This window comes from Odontesthes bonariensis, chromosome 22, assembly GCF_027942865.1.
Source record: "Odontesthes bonariensis isolate fOdoBon6 chromosome 22, fOdoBon6.hap1, whole genome shotgun sequence".
Taxonomy (NCBI): domain Eukaryota; kingdom Metazoa; phylum Chordata; class Actinopteri; order Atheriniformes; family Atherinopsidae; genus Odontesthes; species Odontesthes bonariensis.
The window spans coordinates 26,613,419-26,631,685 of NC_134527.1; the positions used below are offsets into that span (position 1 = coordinate 26,613,419).

At 39.9% G+C, this 18,267-nt stretch overlaps 1 protein-coding gene across 1 annotated transcript in view; it reads right to left on the reverse strand.

The window, feature by feature from the left end:
• Positions 1-18,267, reverse strand: part of hapln1b (hyaluronan and proteoglycan link protein 1b) — a 36,944-nt gene that overhangs the window by 9,275 nt on the left and 9,402 nt on the right. Inside the window, exon 2 of the mRNA XM_075455298.1 lies at positions 126-251. Within this exon, the coding sequence (XP_075311413.1) occupies positions 126-231 (106 nt within the window). The 5' untranslated portion in view covers positions 232-251. The remainder of the gene's footprint in view (positions 1-125; positions 252-18,267) is intronic.

Sequence of the window (18,267 nt, forward strand, 5' to 3'; positions counted from 1 at the left end):
AGCTGATAAATTGAGGAAACAAATGGCGCTGCAGAATGAGTGTCATGAACGAAACACAGCAAAGGACTCAGGAAAAGCTCTCAGCCTATTCTGCAAAGCACGAAACACCTATCACACAAACTCACCTGTGACATAGATGGTTCTTGAGTGCTCCAGTTCAGGGTACAGAATGTCTAAGTTGGTTTCTGCAACGCTCAGTGAGACCAAAGCACAGATCAACATAGGAATCATCTTCACTGGGGGTCTGATCACTGCAGAGACACATAGATACAGGGTGGGGTTACAGCACAGTAACAGTAAGAAAAGTTTTCCTGAATTTACATCCCAAAGGTGCATGATAAGGAGGAAGCTCACGTTTAAGCATGGTGTGCATGCAGCTCAGTGATACAGTGTTTCTATCTGCAGTGCTGGCTCTGCCCCCAGAGAGCTCTGTGATTACAGCATCACTAAGCACATGTACAAGGAAACACACCAAGTAAAAATCTTAGAACCTCGCTGCTAAGTCGATAAAATCATCCTCGATTCACAAACAGGACATCCCACAAACAGCTTCAGCCTCAGAGGAACACACACTCTGAATAAACCATCGTGTACATACTGTGCGGATATTCTGTCATCCAGCAGTGAGATGAGGCAGCATGTCCCGACCACATCAGCAGTCCACAACTTCAGAGGCAGAGTGCCACAGTGCAGCGTCACCCCCATCCCACCACCACCATCCCCGAGCCGCCCCATCGCCGGCTTCTAACACTCTCACATGGTTATACCTCTATCTTTGTGTCATAAACACAATCTACCCCCCATGTACTCACCTTCATCTGAACCTAAACCAGCTCTTAATGCTCCCGTTGGCCGTCAAAATCTTCTCATCTTTCAAGACTGGTCCTCTCAAAGATAGTTAAATACACACACACGTTTGTACAGTTATACTTCTATAACTACTGGCCCTAACAAGCTTGGTTTATTCTGGAAAATATCCTAATGAGGTAACTAACACACACTGCAGCCACTATTTTACTTCCACTTTACAGATCAGTATGGAGGTTCGGGGCTGCCAGCATTTTTTTCCATTGTTGGCATCTATTTTTTTTAAACATGTCATTTTGGTCTAACCTGTGAGGAAAGAAAATGACAAAAATGAAATTATAAAATTGTGAAAATAACGAAAAGCCTACGGTTTTAAAAAATGTGCCAGTTAAAATGGATATTAACTGAAAAAGAAATTATAAAATGATCAATTAATTGAATATATTTGTGGTTGTAATTTGAATTGTTTATAGTCTTACTTATAACCATTTAAATTTGATTTAGGTTTGAAGTATGTGATTCTTATGTGTATGACAAATGTCTAGTTCTATCATGGGAAGAACCTTGATCATGTCAGAAAGTGTAAGGAAAGAGGTCCAAATTTATCCTCTATCAAGATCAAGATCATACATTTACTTCCAAAATAAAAAACAAAAAAACCCAGAGTGAAGTTTTATTTAACTATGAGAGATCCTTTAAAATTCCATTTACTGTTATTAAATATCCTTTTAATTTTCAGTGATACTGCTTAACTATAACAGACCTTTAATCAAATGGGTATATCTGAATTTCAGGTAAACTTTTTTAAAAATCCAATTTATTGTGTGATACTAAAGTTGATTCATAACAATAGCATGACCACATAAAATGATTAAGACTTTTAAAACTCGTTTATTTTAATTGCTTTGGTTTTTTATTAGATGATATTGAATCTGAGACATCATCAAAGTGGCTAAATCAATGCCACACAATTAATTCTAAGTTATTACTTACTAATTAATTAAAGTTGTTATTATTTTAAATCTTTATTTAGATACTGGACGTTATACATTTTAATGCGTTATTTTATTAGTTAAGTTTAAGGTTATCTATTTCATTTGAACTCAACTTATTTATTTATTTTTAATTCTAGTTTTATCAAGTTGTTACATTGACAGTTTGGTTGATATTGAATCATTTGTTATTACTTAGTCATTATGTAGTAGTTTGTCCTAAATTTTCAGTGATATTTACTTATTTAAAAATTAGTTTGATAAAGTAATTACTCTATTCATCATTATTTCAATTTAAACCTAAGACCACAAATATAATTGCTTTTTAATTACATGTTCAACTTTGGGAACTTACTCTGTCCTGGGTGTAATTGTTCATACTTGCCATCACCACTTAGTTTCTCCAACATCTTTCTCTGTATACTACAGTAAATTCTCCCGGGTAGTACTGAGCTTTCACAAGCATATTTGTCACTGTGCAGTAGCAAAGACACATCATAAATATACGGGTAATTAGAATAGAAATAGAATAGAAATAGAATAGAAAAATACTTTATTTATCCCCCAATGGGGGAAATTCAAATTCGTCAAGTAGCTCAACATTTTTTTTAAATATTTACAATGATTGAATTAACAACAATAAAACAACAATACTACTACTACTACTACTAACTAAATAAGAATAAATGACTAAATGGCAAAATAAACAAATAAATAAAAATCAATCAATCAATTTGAGAAGAACTCAGCAGTCACTGTTAAAAAGCCTTATGGCTGTGGGAACAAAGGACCTTCTGAACCTCTCAGTCCTGCAGCGCAGAGAGATGAGCCTCTCACTGCAGCTGCTCCTCTGTCCTGTCAGGATGCTGTAGAGAGGATGTTTATTATTCTCCATCACAGAATCTAACTTCCTCCTCATCCGTTTCTCCACCACAGCACAGAGAGGGTCCAGCCTTCTGCCTACAACAGAACCAGCCTTTTTCACAAGTTTGTCCAGGCGCCTACAGTTTCTGTCTGTAGTGCAACTCCCCCAGCAGACAGCAGCATAGAACAGTGCACTCTCAATGATAGTGTGATAAAACATGCACATCATATCACTGCAGACATTGAAGGACCTGAGCCGTCTCAGGAAAAAGAGACGGCTCTGGCCCCTCCTGTACACTGCGTCTATGTTGGCAGACCACTCCAGTTTATTATCCAGCACCACCCCCAGGTATTTGCAGGTCTGAACAGTCTCTATCTCCCCTCCATCAATGTAGACTGACTGGTATGGGGTTTTAGATCTCCTGAAGTCCACCACCAGCTCTTTGGTTTTGGTGGTGTTCAGGAGCAAACAGTTCTTTTTGGTCCAGTCAGTAAAGGCCTCCACAAGGTCCCTGTACTCCTTCTCCTGCGCACACATGCCACAACAGCCGTATCATCAGAATACTTCTGAATGTGGCATGACTCTGAGTTGTACCTGAAGTCTGATGTGTACAGGGTGAAAAGAAAAGGAGCCAAAACAGTACCCTTCGGAGCCCCTGTACTACATTCCAGTGTCCCAGAAACACATTTCCCCATCCTGACATACTGTGGTCTGGCAGACAAATAGTCTATAATCCATGATGTCAGGGAGGGGGCCACACCCATACCGAGCAGCTTGTCTTTCAGTATGGGAGGCCGTATGGTGTTGAAGGCACTGGAGAAGTCAAAGAACATGACTCTCACATATGAACCAGGCACATCCAGATAAGCATATGCCCGATGCAACATGTACAGAATCGCGTCTTCCACTCCTATGTGTTTCTGGTAGGCAAACTGCAGGGGATCAAGAGCCTCAGCAACCTGCAATCTCATGCGACGAACAATGAGTCTCTCCAAGGTCTTCATGATATGAGATGTCAAAGCCACCGGTCTGTAGTCATTCAGCTCCACCGGTTGCCCTAATTTGGGCACTGGTATGAGACAAGAAGTTTTCCACAGCACCGGGACTTTTTCCATCTGAATGCTCATATTAAAGAGCCTCTGAAGAGGGACTGCTAGTTGACCAGTACAGTCCCTCAGAAGCCTTGGACAGACTCCATCTGGGCCTGAAGCCCTCCCTGACTTAAGTCTCCTGAGCTCAGCTCCGACCTCCTCTATAGTTAGACACAGAGGTTGTAGCGGAGGGATGGTGACAGGAGTGATTTTGCTATCAACCATAGAGATGGGGGTGGGGGTGCAGCTAGACAGAGGAGGGCTAGTGGTGGGAGTTGCTGCAGAGGTGGAGGAGCAGCTGGACCGAGGAGGCCAGGCGGTGGAAGCTGCCGCAGAGGTGGATGTGCAGCTGGGCTCTGGATGCCTGGCAGTGGAAGCTGCCGCAGAGGTGGATGTGCAGCTGGGCTCTGGATGCCTGGTGGTGGAAGCTGCCGCAGAGGTGGATGTGCAGCTGGGTTCAGAAGGCCTGGCAGTGGAAGCTGCCGCAGAGGTAGATGTGCAGCTGGGCTCTGGATGCCTGGTGGTGGGAGCTGCCGCAGAGGTGGAGGTGCAGCTGGGCTGATGAGGCCAGGCGGTGGGAGCTGCCGCACAGATGGAAGTGTGGCTTGGCTCAGGAGACCAGGCGGTGGAAGTTGCTGCAGAGGTGGAGGTACAACTGGACAGAAGAAGCTTGTTGGTGACAGCAGAGGTAGAGGTGCAGTCAGGCGGAGGAGGAGGCTTGGCGATGAAGGCTGACATTGAGGTGGAAGTACAGCAGGGCAGTGGAAGCAGTATAGAGGAAGCAGCTGTAGTGGTGGGGGTGGAGGGAGCAGCAGCAGAGGAGGGAAAAGCCACACTGTCAAACCTGTTGTAATAATGGTTAAAAGTATTGGCTCTGTCCACATCACCTTCTACAGACTGAGAGTTCTTCAGTCTGTATCCAGTGATGGTCCTCATGCCCCTCCACACCTCCTTGGTGTTATTGTTCTCCAGCTGTCTCTCCACCTTTTTCTTGTACTCCACCTTAGCTTGACGTAATGTCTTTTTAAGCTCCTGTTGTACACTCCTCCGCCTTTCTCTATCCCCATTCTGGAACGCCCTCTTTTTCTGGTTCAGGAGGTCTTTGATGTCACTGGTGATCCATGGTTTGTTATTTGGATAGCACCTTACAGTCCTCACTGGAATCACAGTGTCCCTACAGAAGTTAATGTAGTCTGTGATGGTGCTGACCCTCCTGTCCATGTCAATGTCCATTTCATCTTCCTCCAGCAGTACAGCCCAGTCTGTGACATCAAAGCAGTCTCTCAATGCATCACTCGCCTCTGGTGACCACTTCCTGAAAGATCTGGTAGTAACAGGAAGTCTTTGTACACAAGGTCTATATGTGGGTTGTAGATAGACCATGCTGTGATTAGATCTACCCAGTGGTGGAAGAGACACTGCTCTGTAAGCCTCCTTCACATAAGCATAGAACCGATCTAATGTCTTTTCTCCACGTGTTGGACAGTCCACATACTGAACAAAGCCAGTCAGGCAGGAGGATAGAGAGACGTGGTTGAAATCTCCTGTGATTGCAATGAATGCCTCAGGATGCTGGGTCTGTATCCTAGCAACGGCGTCATGGATGACGTCACACGCCGTTGTAGGTGCCGCCCTCGGTGGAATGTAAACAACAATGACGACTGTGTATGGGAACTCTCTGGGCGCATAAAATGCACGGAAACCAACTGACAGCAGTTCGATGTCTGGACAACAAACCCTCTCCTTAACGGTCACATTGCGGGGGTTTACCCATCTCTGATTAAAGAACAGTATAACACCCCCGCCTTTCCGCTTACCGCCGCTCGTACTCGGGTCACGATCCGCTCGTACGGCTGTGAAGCCGGGTATGTCCACACATGAGTCTGGTGTGTTGTCGTTCAGCCAGGACTCAGACAGACAGATCAAACTGCTTTCTTTATACAGCCGTTGGTTCCGCACAAGCGCCTCTAACTCATCACACTTGTTAGGCAGTGAGTTAGCGTTTCCCATAATCACCGAGGGCAGAAAAGGTTTGTACCTCCACCTCCTGTTGTGCCTCTTTGCCTTTAGTTTCGCTCCAGCTCTGCATCCACGGTACAGCTTTTTAACTCGGTCGGAATTGGATGTTTAATTCCGTGTCCAATCCTTGACAGTGCCAACAGTTGTTCTCTTGTGTACACTGCTTTAGTAGTAGTGCACATTGTCAAAAAAATTTAATTAAAACAAAAAAGCAGATCAATAAAAATAACCAAAAATGTTTAGATACAAACTTAAAAAATGAAAAATGACAAATAATCATATAAACGATGAGAAAAATTGAGAGCTACACAGACTTGCTGCCAATAAGGTCGGCGCATAGCAACCGAATCACGAATTACGGACTTTCTTTATGAGCTTGTCTTCAAAAATGACTTCTTCGCAAATAAAGAAAGTACATTCCTGGCCTATAAGCCTAATATGGGGCCACAATACATTTCTGATCTCTTTGTAGAGTACAAACCAACACTGAGCTCTGTAGCGGGCAGTTAGTTGGAAAAACCTCGATCCAAACAGGGTGAAAATGCGTTTAGCTACAATGCTGCATACAGGTGGAATAAACTCGTATTAAATGTGCCCCAACTGCCACCACTTTTAAAGTTATGCTTAAAACTCTGCTGTTTCCCTGCCCCTCTGTTTAATCAAAGTTGAATTTTAATTTAATTTACTTTAAGTTAAAGATGTCTGTACCTTTTTGCTACTGTATTTTTTTAGGCAAATTAATGTCTTTGACATAGTTCTTTGAGTTCCCTTCGTGTATGAAATGTGCCATTCAAATAAACTTGCCTTGCTTACCTTATAAACCATATGACAGACATGAAAAACCTTAAAATAAATAGATTCATCCTAAATTAAGGCTTTTTTTTTACTTTTGTCATTGTGTGCTATTATAAATGAGTCACAATAATGATGTGATAATATCTAAAACATATTTATTTGACTTAATTTAGTCTGTTATTTAATTATATTGAGCATTTGAGACATCACCAATGTACCAGAAACTTTGATAAATTATTTACACAAGTGCATTTAATTTTAATCTTGGCAGCCTCTGACTTCCATAATCTGGTTTGACTTTTACGACTTGTGTTGAAGTGTTTCTATATGTGTGGAGGGGTAGTTATTCAGATTGAGCCCTTCCTCCACCAGCCCCATCCCTCTTATCTTCATTCACTCCATCCCAAACTGCTGATGCACTTGCGCCCTTTGCCAGGTGGAGGTCCTGCAGTCAGCAGAATAACTGCAGCACACACACACATCACTTATTGCCCCCTCCCTGCCTGAAAATAGTCATTACCGGGACAGGACCATTGCATGCGGGGAAATATGTGATGTGTCCTTCTGATAAGGGTAAAAACTTTGAGTTGCACTGTTCTCTGCAGGACCCAAGGAGAGCAGGTGATGTGTGAAATAAAAACAGAGGAGGGTGGAAATGAAGATGGTGGAATACAGCAAGAAAATAGTTAAAGCAGGGAGGGAGGTGGAGGAGGCCGAGTGGACTCTGCAGCAGCAAAAATGATGCAGAGGAAGTTTCAAGCTTCATTGGTGCCATTAGTAGATGTTAACTGATCTGAACTGCAGTGATTATCGTGTTTATCCTAAATTATGACGCTGCGAGATGAGCTCCAGAGCCTCATCTTATCAACTGTCCCCAGTAAGTTCCAGCTATGGTTTTCAAATTAATTCTTTACTAAAAAGCAGTTATTTTGCTCTTGGCTCCCCGTACAGTTGTGGGATGTAACACCACTGTCATAAAAACAAATCTCAGCCCTCTGAGCCCTGCACATGCACAATGATTTACATGAATTTGTTCTCACGTAGAAGAGGCCATAAAGACGCCATCAAAAGCTCACAAAAATGTCAAGCGACCACAAAGCAAACGGTATGGTTCAGGGCTGGAAACTAAAGTCGTGAGCTGCGGTGTCTCAGCCCCTTTGTGCTCAAGGGTAGTTTCAGGCCCAGGAATATGCATAACATATCATACTTAAAAACAAATCAAAAGTGCATCGTTTTAAGGTTTACCAACTTCTTTTGTGTTGTTTTAACATTACGAATACGTTCAAATCAGTACTGATCAGTACAATATTTTCCTATCAAATTAAACATTCAGTTTTTAGGCCTGTTTATGTTCACTTTACAAGTGTTTGGAGCCAGAATATTAGCTTACTGTTTTAACTTTTTTTCAATCCCTTTTTACTGGGGCTTTAAGAGGCTGTGATTATTTTGAAGTGTTCTGATAGCAGAGCTTTCAGTTTTCAGGCTCCTCTCTTGTCGAACCAGCTGTCAGCATGTATTGGTTTTCTGTCTTTTGGTTTCTTAGCCTTTGCTCTGGTTTAGTTATTTTTTTGTGCCTTGGTTTAGTTTCTGTTCTGTGTTCTTGTTTGATATTTTGTTTGAGATTTATTCCTTGTATTCTGTTTTAGTTTTCAGTCCTTAGTGTTAGATTCTGTTGTATTCTTGTTTCTTGTCATTACCCCTAGATGTCCTCAGTTGTCATGGTCTTTTCCCCTGGTTCCATTCACACCTGTCTCCTGATAATCACTCACCTGTTTTCACTCATTGACCCTCCCATTATTTTAGCTCCCCGGTAACCTCAGTCAGCCAGATCATTGCTGTTGTTATTCCATGGTCATATTTTACTTGTAGTTTCTCTTTCCGGTTATTTTCTCATATTCAGTCTGTCCTCTAGTTCTTTTGTCTTTTCTTGGCTTATCCTACCTCTGCAGCACCTTTGTTAATTGAAATAAAGTCATTGTTCATGTGACCACCTGTCTCCAGCTGCTCAGCTGGTAGTCTTGTATGTGGGTCCTTTTCTTTCAACCTCACACTATGAATCGAGATGCAACCTCTCCTTTTTTAAAAATAAGCTTATAGAAATACTAAAGAAGTTTGTGAATCTTAAAACTATGTGCTTCTGACTTGTTTTGAAGCACGTTACCTGCAACCAGTGATGCCGGTAACGCGTTACTGTAGTCTGACTACTTTTTTCAGTAACGAGTAGACGGCCGTCCTTTATTCTCCTGTAACGGCCGCCGCCGGCCGGCATGTTATAGTGACCATACAAAAGTTAACATGTTATTTCTGAATGTTACTTACAAGCCCAATACATATATTTGACTTGTCAACATATATTCATGATTACAACCATACATTTGTATTGAAATAATTTGGGATCATTTTGTTTTCTTATGAGTTATATCAGTAACCGCAACTGAGGGAGCGGGGTTCGCCTGAAGTCACTCGTTGTTTTACATCTACCTAGGCTATCCAGTAAAAGGTATCTGTCCCAGCTGAATGTTACTTACAAGCCCAATACATATATTTGGCTTTTGTCAACATATATTCACGATTATTATAACCATACATTTGTATTGAAATAATTTGGGATAATTTCGTTTTCTTATGAGTTATATCAGTGTCCGTGACAGGAGCGGGGTTCGCCTGAAGTCACTCGTTATTTTACATCTACCTACCCAGTAAAAGTGATCTGTCCCACTAAAATGTGAAACACCACCGATATCATTTGTTACATTTTACTCACTTTCCCTAATCATTTTAAATAAATACACCAATCTAAACCACAGTTTTCATCAGTGCCTGTCACAGACGATAGTTGATAGGTTTAGCTATTCGTGCTAACTTTATAACATATAGCCTACGTTTCAGGCAGTGCTATGGAGAGGGCTAGCTAGCTGTTTATCTTACCTGGTGGCAATTGATGACTCAAAGATGACTTGTTAACGTCTTTGTACTGTATTACATCTTCTAGTACCTATATACGATATCTGAATGAGTGTACGGGTGTTTATCTATATGTATACTTTGTCAGTTGTAGCTTTGGGTAATCCAGTAACAGCTGCAGGCGAATAGCATACAAACATTTATGCAAAGCGACGGGTCTGACGATCAATCAGGTTTGTTTAAACTTTTATTGGTCAACGGGTGGATACAGCAAGATAAACGTGCCATTTTTCGGTCAAAAACTTGACTGTCATACTGGCTTGGGCCCATAATTATCAGCAGGTTACGTGATATTACCGTCCGTTTGTCTGCATCGCTGCGAGTGAATGACTGTGATGAGCGGGGGGGTATTATGTATTACTTTTTTACGTAAGAGGTTTTTTTTATATTTTCAGTAAAGTCAAGAAAGACTGTCTTATTTATTTAAAAAACATGTAAGCCTATTTCAAGAAAAAGTTTGCAAATGTCAGTGTCATTTTTGATGTTCCGGTTAAATAAAGCGAGTATTGGCAGAACTGGTAGTCATTTTCAGGTTATAGGGGCGGGGGATCAGCCTCTGCTGAAAGTAACTAAGAGTAATCTAACTTTACTTTTAAAAGCAAGTAGTCAGTAACTTAACTAAGTTACTTTTTAAAGAAGTAGTCAGTAGTCAGTAGTCGGATTACTGTTTCAAAGTAACTATGGCAACGCTGCCTGCAACACACCGTTTTGCTTTACTTGACAATTGTGTGGGCTTTTGATGGCGTCTTTGTGGCCTCTTCAACATAACAACAAATTCATGAATATCGCTGTGCATGTGCACAGGCGATTTGTTTTAATGATAGTGGTGTTCCACCCCACAACTGTAGGGGGAGACAAAGAGCAAAACAATTTCCAAATTCTCTAACAGTACTTTCAAACTATTTTTTGTAGATTTCTGTATAGAAATTCCTCCAAATGTCCATTTACATTTCAGGTTTTAAAGAAATAGAAAAAACAGCACAGGGTGTTAATGCTTTTGCAATCCACTGTGCCTTTATGAGCACTTCATGAGTGCGATCTTCTGTAAAGAGCCTAACACAAACACGCACATATTGTAAGGATAGCAGCATTCCTCAGCTTACATCTGTGTGGACGGTAAACAAGTCCTGGTGTGTTTGTGTGTTCGTAACCTATCTGTCCTCAAGTCATGTAATCATGGGTCAGGTGTGATGACATATGTCAGATGCTGTATGTGACTAATGTTTTGTGTCTACAGATTGGGTAACATGAGGCACTACGAGGGGAAGATGGAGTTTAACTCTGGACTTCCTCAATGTGTTTATTTTCAGTAGTAAATTTCATATATGCGGTTTTAAAAAATCTTAAATTTTAGTTGGTGAACACTGCGTTTATTCAACCTTACAGGCTTATAAAGTTAAAAAGGACTAAAAGAGCCAGAAAACCTTTTACTCACAGGTTGAGATCAGACCCAGTAACTGGTTTGGAAAGTGATATTTTTTGTTTTGGTTAGAGCTGAAGTAACCTATTATCCCAGAGAAAGAAGCAGGACCCCTCCCAGTTTCTGATTGTTAAGACTCCCTAAAGAACGCCAAATAAGTGACTGGTCTGTGGATGGGCCTATGCAAACAAAGCAATACTGTGCAGAGAAAGATTTGCTTTAACAGGATGTGTGTACACATGCATGTGTGTGTGGTTGTAGTTTCTGACTTTAAACAAAGAAAACAATGCAGCTTTATTGTGATAATTACAGGGCAAGCATTACAACTAGTGTCTTCAGTGAAAATATTTGAGTAATTCTCTGTTCATCAGTCAGAAAAATTACACTGTGACAATTCGTTGGGTCTTTATACCAACGTTGGATGTTTTACGCGAGGCCAATTTCTACTAATTAGGCAAAGAAGAATCATATTTTATTGCCAACCACACCAATGGGTTTACTAAAGAAACATTAAACTGCTGTGAAATTTTTGTTTTTTTGCCTTTCTGTTGGTCCCAGTTACAATGTAAAGTACAAAAAACAACAACAATTATCTAAATATTCAAACATCTACTCATCCTGAATGATGAATTTGTCATCATTTAATTGCAATTTCTATTTCAAATTTAGTTTTTAATTCATATACCATTTACAAACATCCACCATTTAACTGTTTGAAGTGGCTAAACAATCAGTATCAGGGTTAAATTTGCTGAGCTTGTTGACTTCTTTTTAACTTTGAGCCTCCTTATACCCAACTGAATATGCATTCTTTGAAGACTATAAACCACGCAGATAACAATAAGAACCACAAAGCTTCACTGAACAGTGTTTAACTATAACTACAGTAAGGACAAAATGTCCAGAAGATATTATGACAATTCTGGAAAGAAAATGAAAATAATAAATCAGTGAATGTTTTTTTTTTTTTATAGCCACTCTGAGACAGAAAAAACGACAACAAGCTGTTGCCTTCGTGGGGTTCCTCCCAACAGTTTCAACATGGCTTGCATTTGCTCAATAAATCATTGTTTTGGATCTGCTGTTACTTTACAATGAGATGAAATCCTATAACAAGTGAAATATCTAAAGGCATTGCCAGGTCAAACCTGGAATGCCTTTAGTGTTAGGGAAGCATGAGTTTAGGTCTAAATGGTTTAAAGGGAGGCACCTGAAGATCCAGGATTTTGAATTACAAATGAATAAACCTGTCAGGTTAATGTACGAAGGGCTTCTGGCACCACAAGGAAAGTTTCCTTTTTTGGACCTTTTCTTTTATTTAGTCTCTTCAGTCTCTGTTAACAGCAGAAAACTAGACCTCAACAGTAAAGCAGCCCACCAGGAAAGTGAGCTTTAATCTCCTTACTAATGACAAACACTTTCAGTTCAAATATTTAAGAGCCCCATTTACTTCGGCTAAATAACTATATGAAAGGCTTGGGGTAAGCTTTCAAGTTTAAAATATGTTGTTTAGGTGCATTAAATCAGCTGAAAGATTCAACTCCTCTGATAGGAGGATATCTCTCATGCATTGAATTTGACGTATTGAGCTGCCTGGTGAGGGCTTAAGGCCATGTTATGGGTGGCAGCATCAGTCATTCGACCCATCACTTTAGTTCAGTTTAAAATTATGAAGTCTTATAAAATTTGTGACAGGATGACTCCTTCTGACTTAATTTATCTGCTGACAAGTTCTGTGCCCTCTCTCAAGCTTTAAAAAGTGAAATCCAAAGGGCAGAGTTCAGTGCTCATCATGGGTGACTTTAACTTTCAGCTTTAGTTTTCGATCTGCTCTCTAAACAAACAAAATGAGCATTTAAATAATTAAAGGGGTATTTAAATACATTTAATCTAATGTGAGGTGAAGCAATACATCTATAGAATGCTAATCAATGATAATAACAATAACATAGTTGATTTACAAAAAAAATGCCAATAAACTTTTTTAGAAACTTAGAAATATACTTTTGATTATAGTGATCTGATGCCATACTTACCAAGTAAGTATGCAAGTATATTGTGCCTTAACTTTGGTTTTTAAATGCCATTCTTAAATACTTTGCTTCATCTTCATCAAGTAAGATAGCTAGCAAAGATTATACAGTATAAGAAGTAAGATAGCTAGCAAAGATTATAAAGTATAAGAAGTAAGATAGCTAGCAAAGATTATACCAGTGGCGGGCCGTGCATTTCACACATGGGCCTTCAGTATGGTCGGCAACTGTAATTAGGGACACCTCATTCGTGCGGGGGCTGTGGGGGTCCTCCCCCAGAAAATTTAGCATTTCTTAGATGCAATTTCCTGCATTTTTACAAAATTGTGTCCCGTTTCAGCTCAATACAGAACCGTACTTTTGTTTCTAAATACGGGACGATTCCGTATTTCAAGGGACTGTTGGCAACCCTTCAGTGGTGCTCTGTCTGAATCAAATCCACCCCTTATAAAGCCTATAAAACTACTACAGCAACGTGATTCATAAAATCATCAATGACATCATATTACAATATTATTAAGTAAAATGTTCAAATCTACTTGTGAAGAATTAATGCGGCAGGGAACACACGATGTGCAGACATTACAAGCGCTTTATTGAACTACCCACACAACCAGTACCAATCCCCCAGTGCCGGCAGTGCTTTGGTGTCTTCCCGCTGCCTTGGTTAGACAAGCCAAATTGGAAAATCCGCTATGGCTCCAAACACCATGGCGATCAGTACCAAACAACAGACACTCCCAACAATACAACTTGCCGTTTTCCTCGGAGCCCGTAAGTCAGGGGTATCGTTCGTAATTTACTGATTGAAAGTGGCGTACAAATCCTTTACCGGCTTGTGTCAGGTTCGCTAACTTTGGAGTTAGCCGACCTTTCTTTATGATGTCCAGCTTCTCAGTAAAAGTCCTCCGGGCAAATGGCTGCAACAATAAATTTGCCACCAAATCAACTTCTCCTCCTCCTTCAGCCATTGATGTTTTGTATAAAACGGAAATTTACCTAACAACTATTATTAATAGTTGTTAGGTAAATTATTAATTAATAATAATAATTATTATTAATAGTCTATTAATAACTCAACTATATCTTATAAAAGCTCCTCAATATTCGTGAATTCAATAACTCAACTAGCACTAGCACTAAATGTATTTTTTTGTAGCATCAGACGTCATGTCAAAATCTACCCAATCATCGAATGTGATTAAAATGACGTTTCCATATGTCTGCTTATGTCAGTGGTGTAGGTGTGAGAAGGACACGGATGCGGATATTCAAAAACAAAGTAGATTTATTTAACAAAAACAAAGTATCAAAAGAAAGCGCGGCTGAGCCGGATAGAAAAACCTGAACTGTGGAAAAATGTATAACAAAACAAAACACTTGGCATAGCATGGAAACTTATCTGTGACTTATCTGTGGCGTGGCATAGCATGGATGGTGACAAAGAAGGATCTCACAAAGAATGAAAGGAAACCTGGAAACTAAATACTGTGGAGGGTGATTAAGGATTGAGTGCAGCTGAAGGGGAAAACACAGGTGAGGGACGTGAGGCTGATGGCAGGGCAGGAGAGGGTGGCATGACATGAAACTAAACACAACCTGAACCTAAAACATGATCTAAAACCCAAACATGATCTAAAACATTAGTCCATGGCATGACAGCTTAGAGCCAATCAGACCACCTACGCCTGCAATGGGCTGTTGGGGGCCGTCAGAGACAGTGTAATAACATTGGTTCAGGGTTCGCTATGCCGTCTTCTACATTCTAGATGTAGTTAGGGCCAGCAGACCTGATTGTTCTGGCCTCCGGGCAGATTTGTTTGCCTGGCAACCAATGATAGCTGAAATATGATTGGTTAAATGCGTCAATATGAAAATACACGTCTGGCAGCAGCGCAGCCAGGGGAAAGGAAACGGACAGACAATAAAATAGTAAGATATGAAATCAAATAAAATAATAATTAAGAAAATCACAAACAGATGTTCATTTTATTTTGTTTAAGATATTGTTTAGGCCAGCAGAGAAGGCCTTGCAGGCCCTGACGGCCCACCACTGAATTATACAGTATAAAAAGTAAGATAGCTAGCAAAGATTATACAGTATAAGAAGTAAGACAGCTAGCAAAGATTATACAGTATAAAAAGTAAGATGGCTTGCATTGAGAACCTCACAAATTCAAAACAAAATTGTTTATTTTGGCAAAACTGAGTTGAAACCAAACCCAAGTCAGAATTAATACATCCCAAATGGATAAAAAGCAGGAAAGTAAGGTAAAACTCAAATCACAGTGAATATATGTTCCAGCTATCACTGTTAGTCACCACTAGCTTTCACCTGTTTAAACAATGAATTTTGATGCTCCAAAACCTAATAATAAGATATCATACCATATATTTTAAAGACTTCTAAATATAATAAAATAAACAAAAATAAAATGATTGTTAAAAGCAATCAAACCTTGAAATCTTTGTTCAAATACAATGACCTCCTGATTTTATATAGTCATATCTTTGTGAAGACTAATGAGTCATTAAATTAGATTTTACAAGATTATAAGCTCTTGAACACTTTGGACACTTGTTTTACATCCTCACTCCTTCTGAAGACACTGCTGTTTAACTTGCTATGGAAGACTACTAAAGATGTCAGTTTATTTGGGGTGTTACTCCATCTCCATCTGACCTTTGAGACCTCGTGTTCTTTACTTCCCAGGAACACTTAAAGGCATTCCAGGTTTGACCCGGCAATGCCTTTAGATATTTCGACAGATATTTATGATGAAGAAAGAGGGTGACTTGACCCACACAAATCTCTTTCAGAGAGAAAACTAAATAGAGTGTGAAACAGTAAAAGCCTTCAATTCTGTCACAGAGCCCACAGGACAGTAACAGACATCAACAACAATGTTTACACTGATTTTTGAGAGGCGACATTTTCACTCAGGCGACATTACCACTCAACAAATGCAATCTACAGTCTAATGCTGCTTCAAAGTTGTGTGGGTTTATCTAGATCTTTAAATATATATCAAGCATTTTGACCTTTGTGTGCAAAACTCTTAAATGTTAAAAAGATCACAAAAGAGCAGGACAGGCAAACAGGATGCTTTGGCATTGGGTTAAAAAGCCCCATTGGAAAACTATCAAGACCTGACACCCCTCCCAAAAAAAACAAAACAAAACAGAATTAATAGAAATGAATTATTAATTACAATAATAATGCTTAAAGCTTATGCATACAGTTAAATACATGAAGATTACACTCAGATAACATAATCTATGTTTGACTCCTTATCATGCTAATGTGTGCTAATTTACATTAAATACAGAGTAGAGGGGATGTTTTACAAGATAATAAAGCAAAATATTGGACAGATAAAAATGCTGACCTGGTAGCACTAGACGGAAAATCTGACTTTTTACTATTACAATAATCAGTCTTACGGTACATGAAAAGTCTGAGGATTAGTGAAACACTCACATGTATGTCTGAGCTAAACCTTAAAGGCTGATTCATACTCGGCGCAACCTCGCTCATACTAGCTGGTCGCAAATGGCGCAAACGGTCACGTGTCCCAAAATTCCGCCACGCACCCCTTCGCAAGCTAGAAAATCCTCGCGCGGCGCAAGGGCGCGCACACAACTTTTTTTCTGACTTCGCGCACGCTCAACCGGAAACAGCTGACCAAGAAAAAGAAAAAATGAACACTGCAGAGACCGCGGTGACCGAGAGGATGCGCCTCTACAAACATCTGTACGACACGTCTATGAAGTTACACTGGGACAACGTTTGACAAAGTTCGTCTTGTTGCAAAGGACGAACATTCCACCTTCTCTTCTGTTTTTGCCGCAGCCGCTTAGCTCTGAGATACACAGTTCTACACCCAGAGTAAATTCATTCCTCATCAGATGTGCCAGCCTCTGCTGACGTGACACCACAGGTGGCATTGTGTATGCTTTCTTCGTATGCTTTTCAGCTTGTTTCCTCAACAGTGACGCTCCCTGGTCTGGAGAGAACTGCAAATGTGACGCATACTCGGCGCAAACTGCGCTTATGAGCTGAAGGAACTGTGAAGGGGCTGGCGCTTTCAATGACGTCATTAATGGTTCTCGAGCCAGAACAGTTGCGCGTTTGCGCCGAGTATGAATCAGCCTTAAGAGCTAAGACAACAAACAGAGCAGTTCAGCAGTTCACAGTTATGTCTTCATAAAACTTGTATTAAAGTTTATTTTACAGTCCTCTTTGTATGTGGCAAAATTAACTTGATGAATGTGGAATGGGTTCGTTTAACTGGGTAAAACAGCATCAGGGCCTACAACATTTAAAGTAAGGAAGACATTTACTGTTGTTACAACACAGAGGTGTTAAAGCTGCATCTGTGCTTCTATTTCTCGGGGGATAGAAATGCTGAATGGTTGCTGTTGGTTTTCAGTAGGATACATAAAGTCCCTGTTCCTTTAGGTTAACCTTAACAATCACAACTGAACAGCTACCTGTACAGCTTATTCTCCCAGCTTTGATAATGTCAGTGCATGTCATAACTATTTCTGCTTGAAGCTCACAGGACTCACTGCAGTCATCATCAAAGACTTTCTTGAAGTCTTGCATATACTTAGACAGGTAAACAACTACAGTATCTGGTGTATTACATACACGTGCTGTGATGATGATAATCATTGTTCAATTATTGATTTAAATCTATAAAACATTAAATAAAGAAGAAAAATGAAATCATATATATCTGATTCTAAACTGAACCTTGGACAAAGTCTCAACTCTCAAAAATGAAAGGACTGTCCCATCTCACTTCACACATGTCCAATACTCTTTGCTCAAAACAATGTTGTGTGTAACTGTGTGCCTTTTCACGACTCTTCAAACCAAAACTCGAATCCTATCCTACTTAGTAGAGCTCAAACAATCACTTACTACAAAACAAACGTGATTTCATTCTAATCTGAATATGTGTCTTTTTTGAACAAAACATTTGAAATTTGAAGTTGTCACTCTGTGATTAAGTGACGTATAAAGACCATAATAGTTACTATAGTCCTGTAGTGTTGAGTCATAAAGAAAACAAAACCATTAAACAGGCAAAAGTTGAAAATCATTACACAGCTCTGTTCAGAGATGTTGAATTTAACTGGACTGTTGATCTCTGAAGACCTGTGAAAGTGTAACGTAAGGAGCTCTTGAGACCGCACAGCTGATGAGATTAACATATGGCTTCCATTACAATCATGTTTTAAAGCTTATTCATGTTGAAAAAGGCAGAAACAA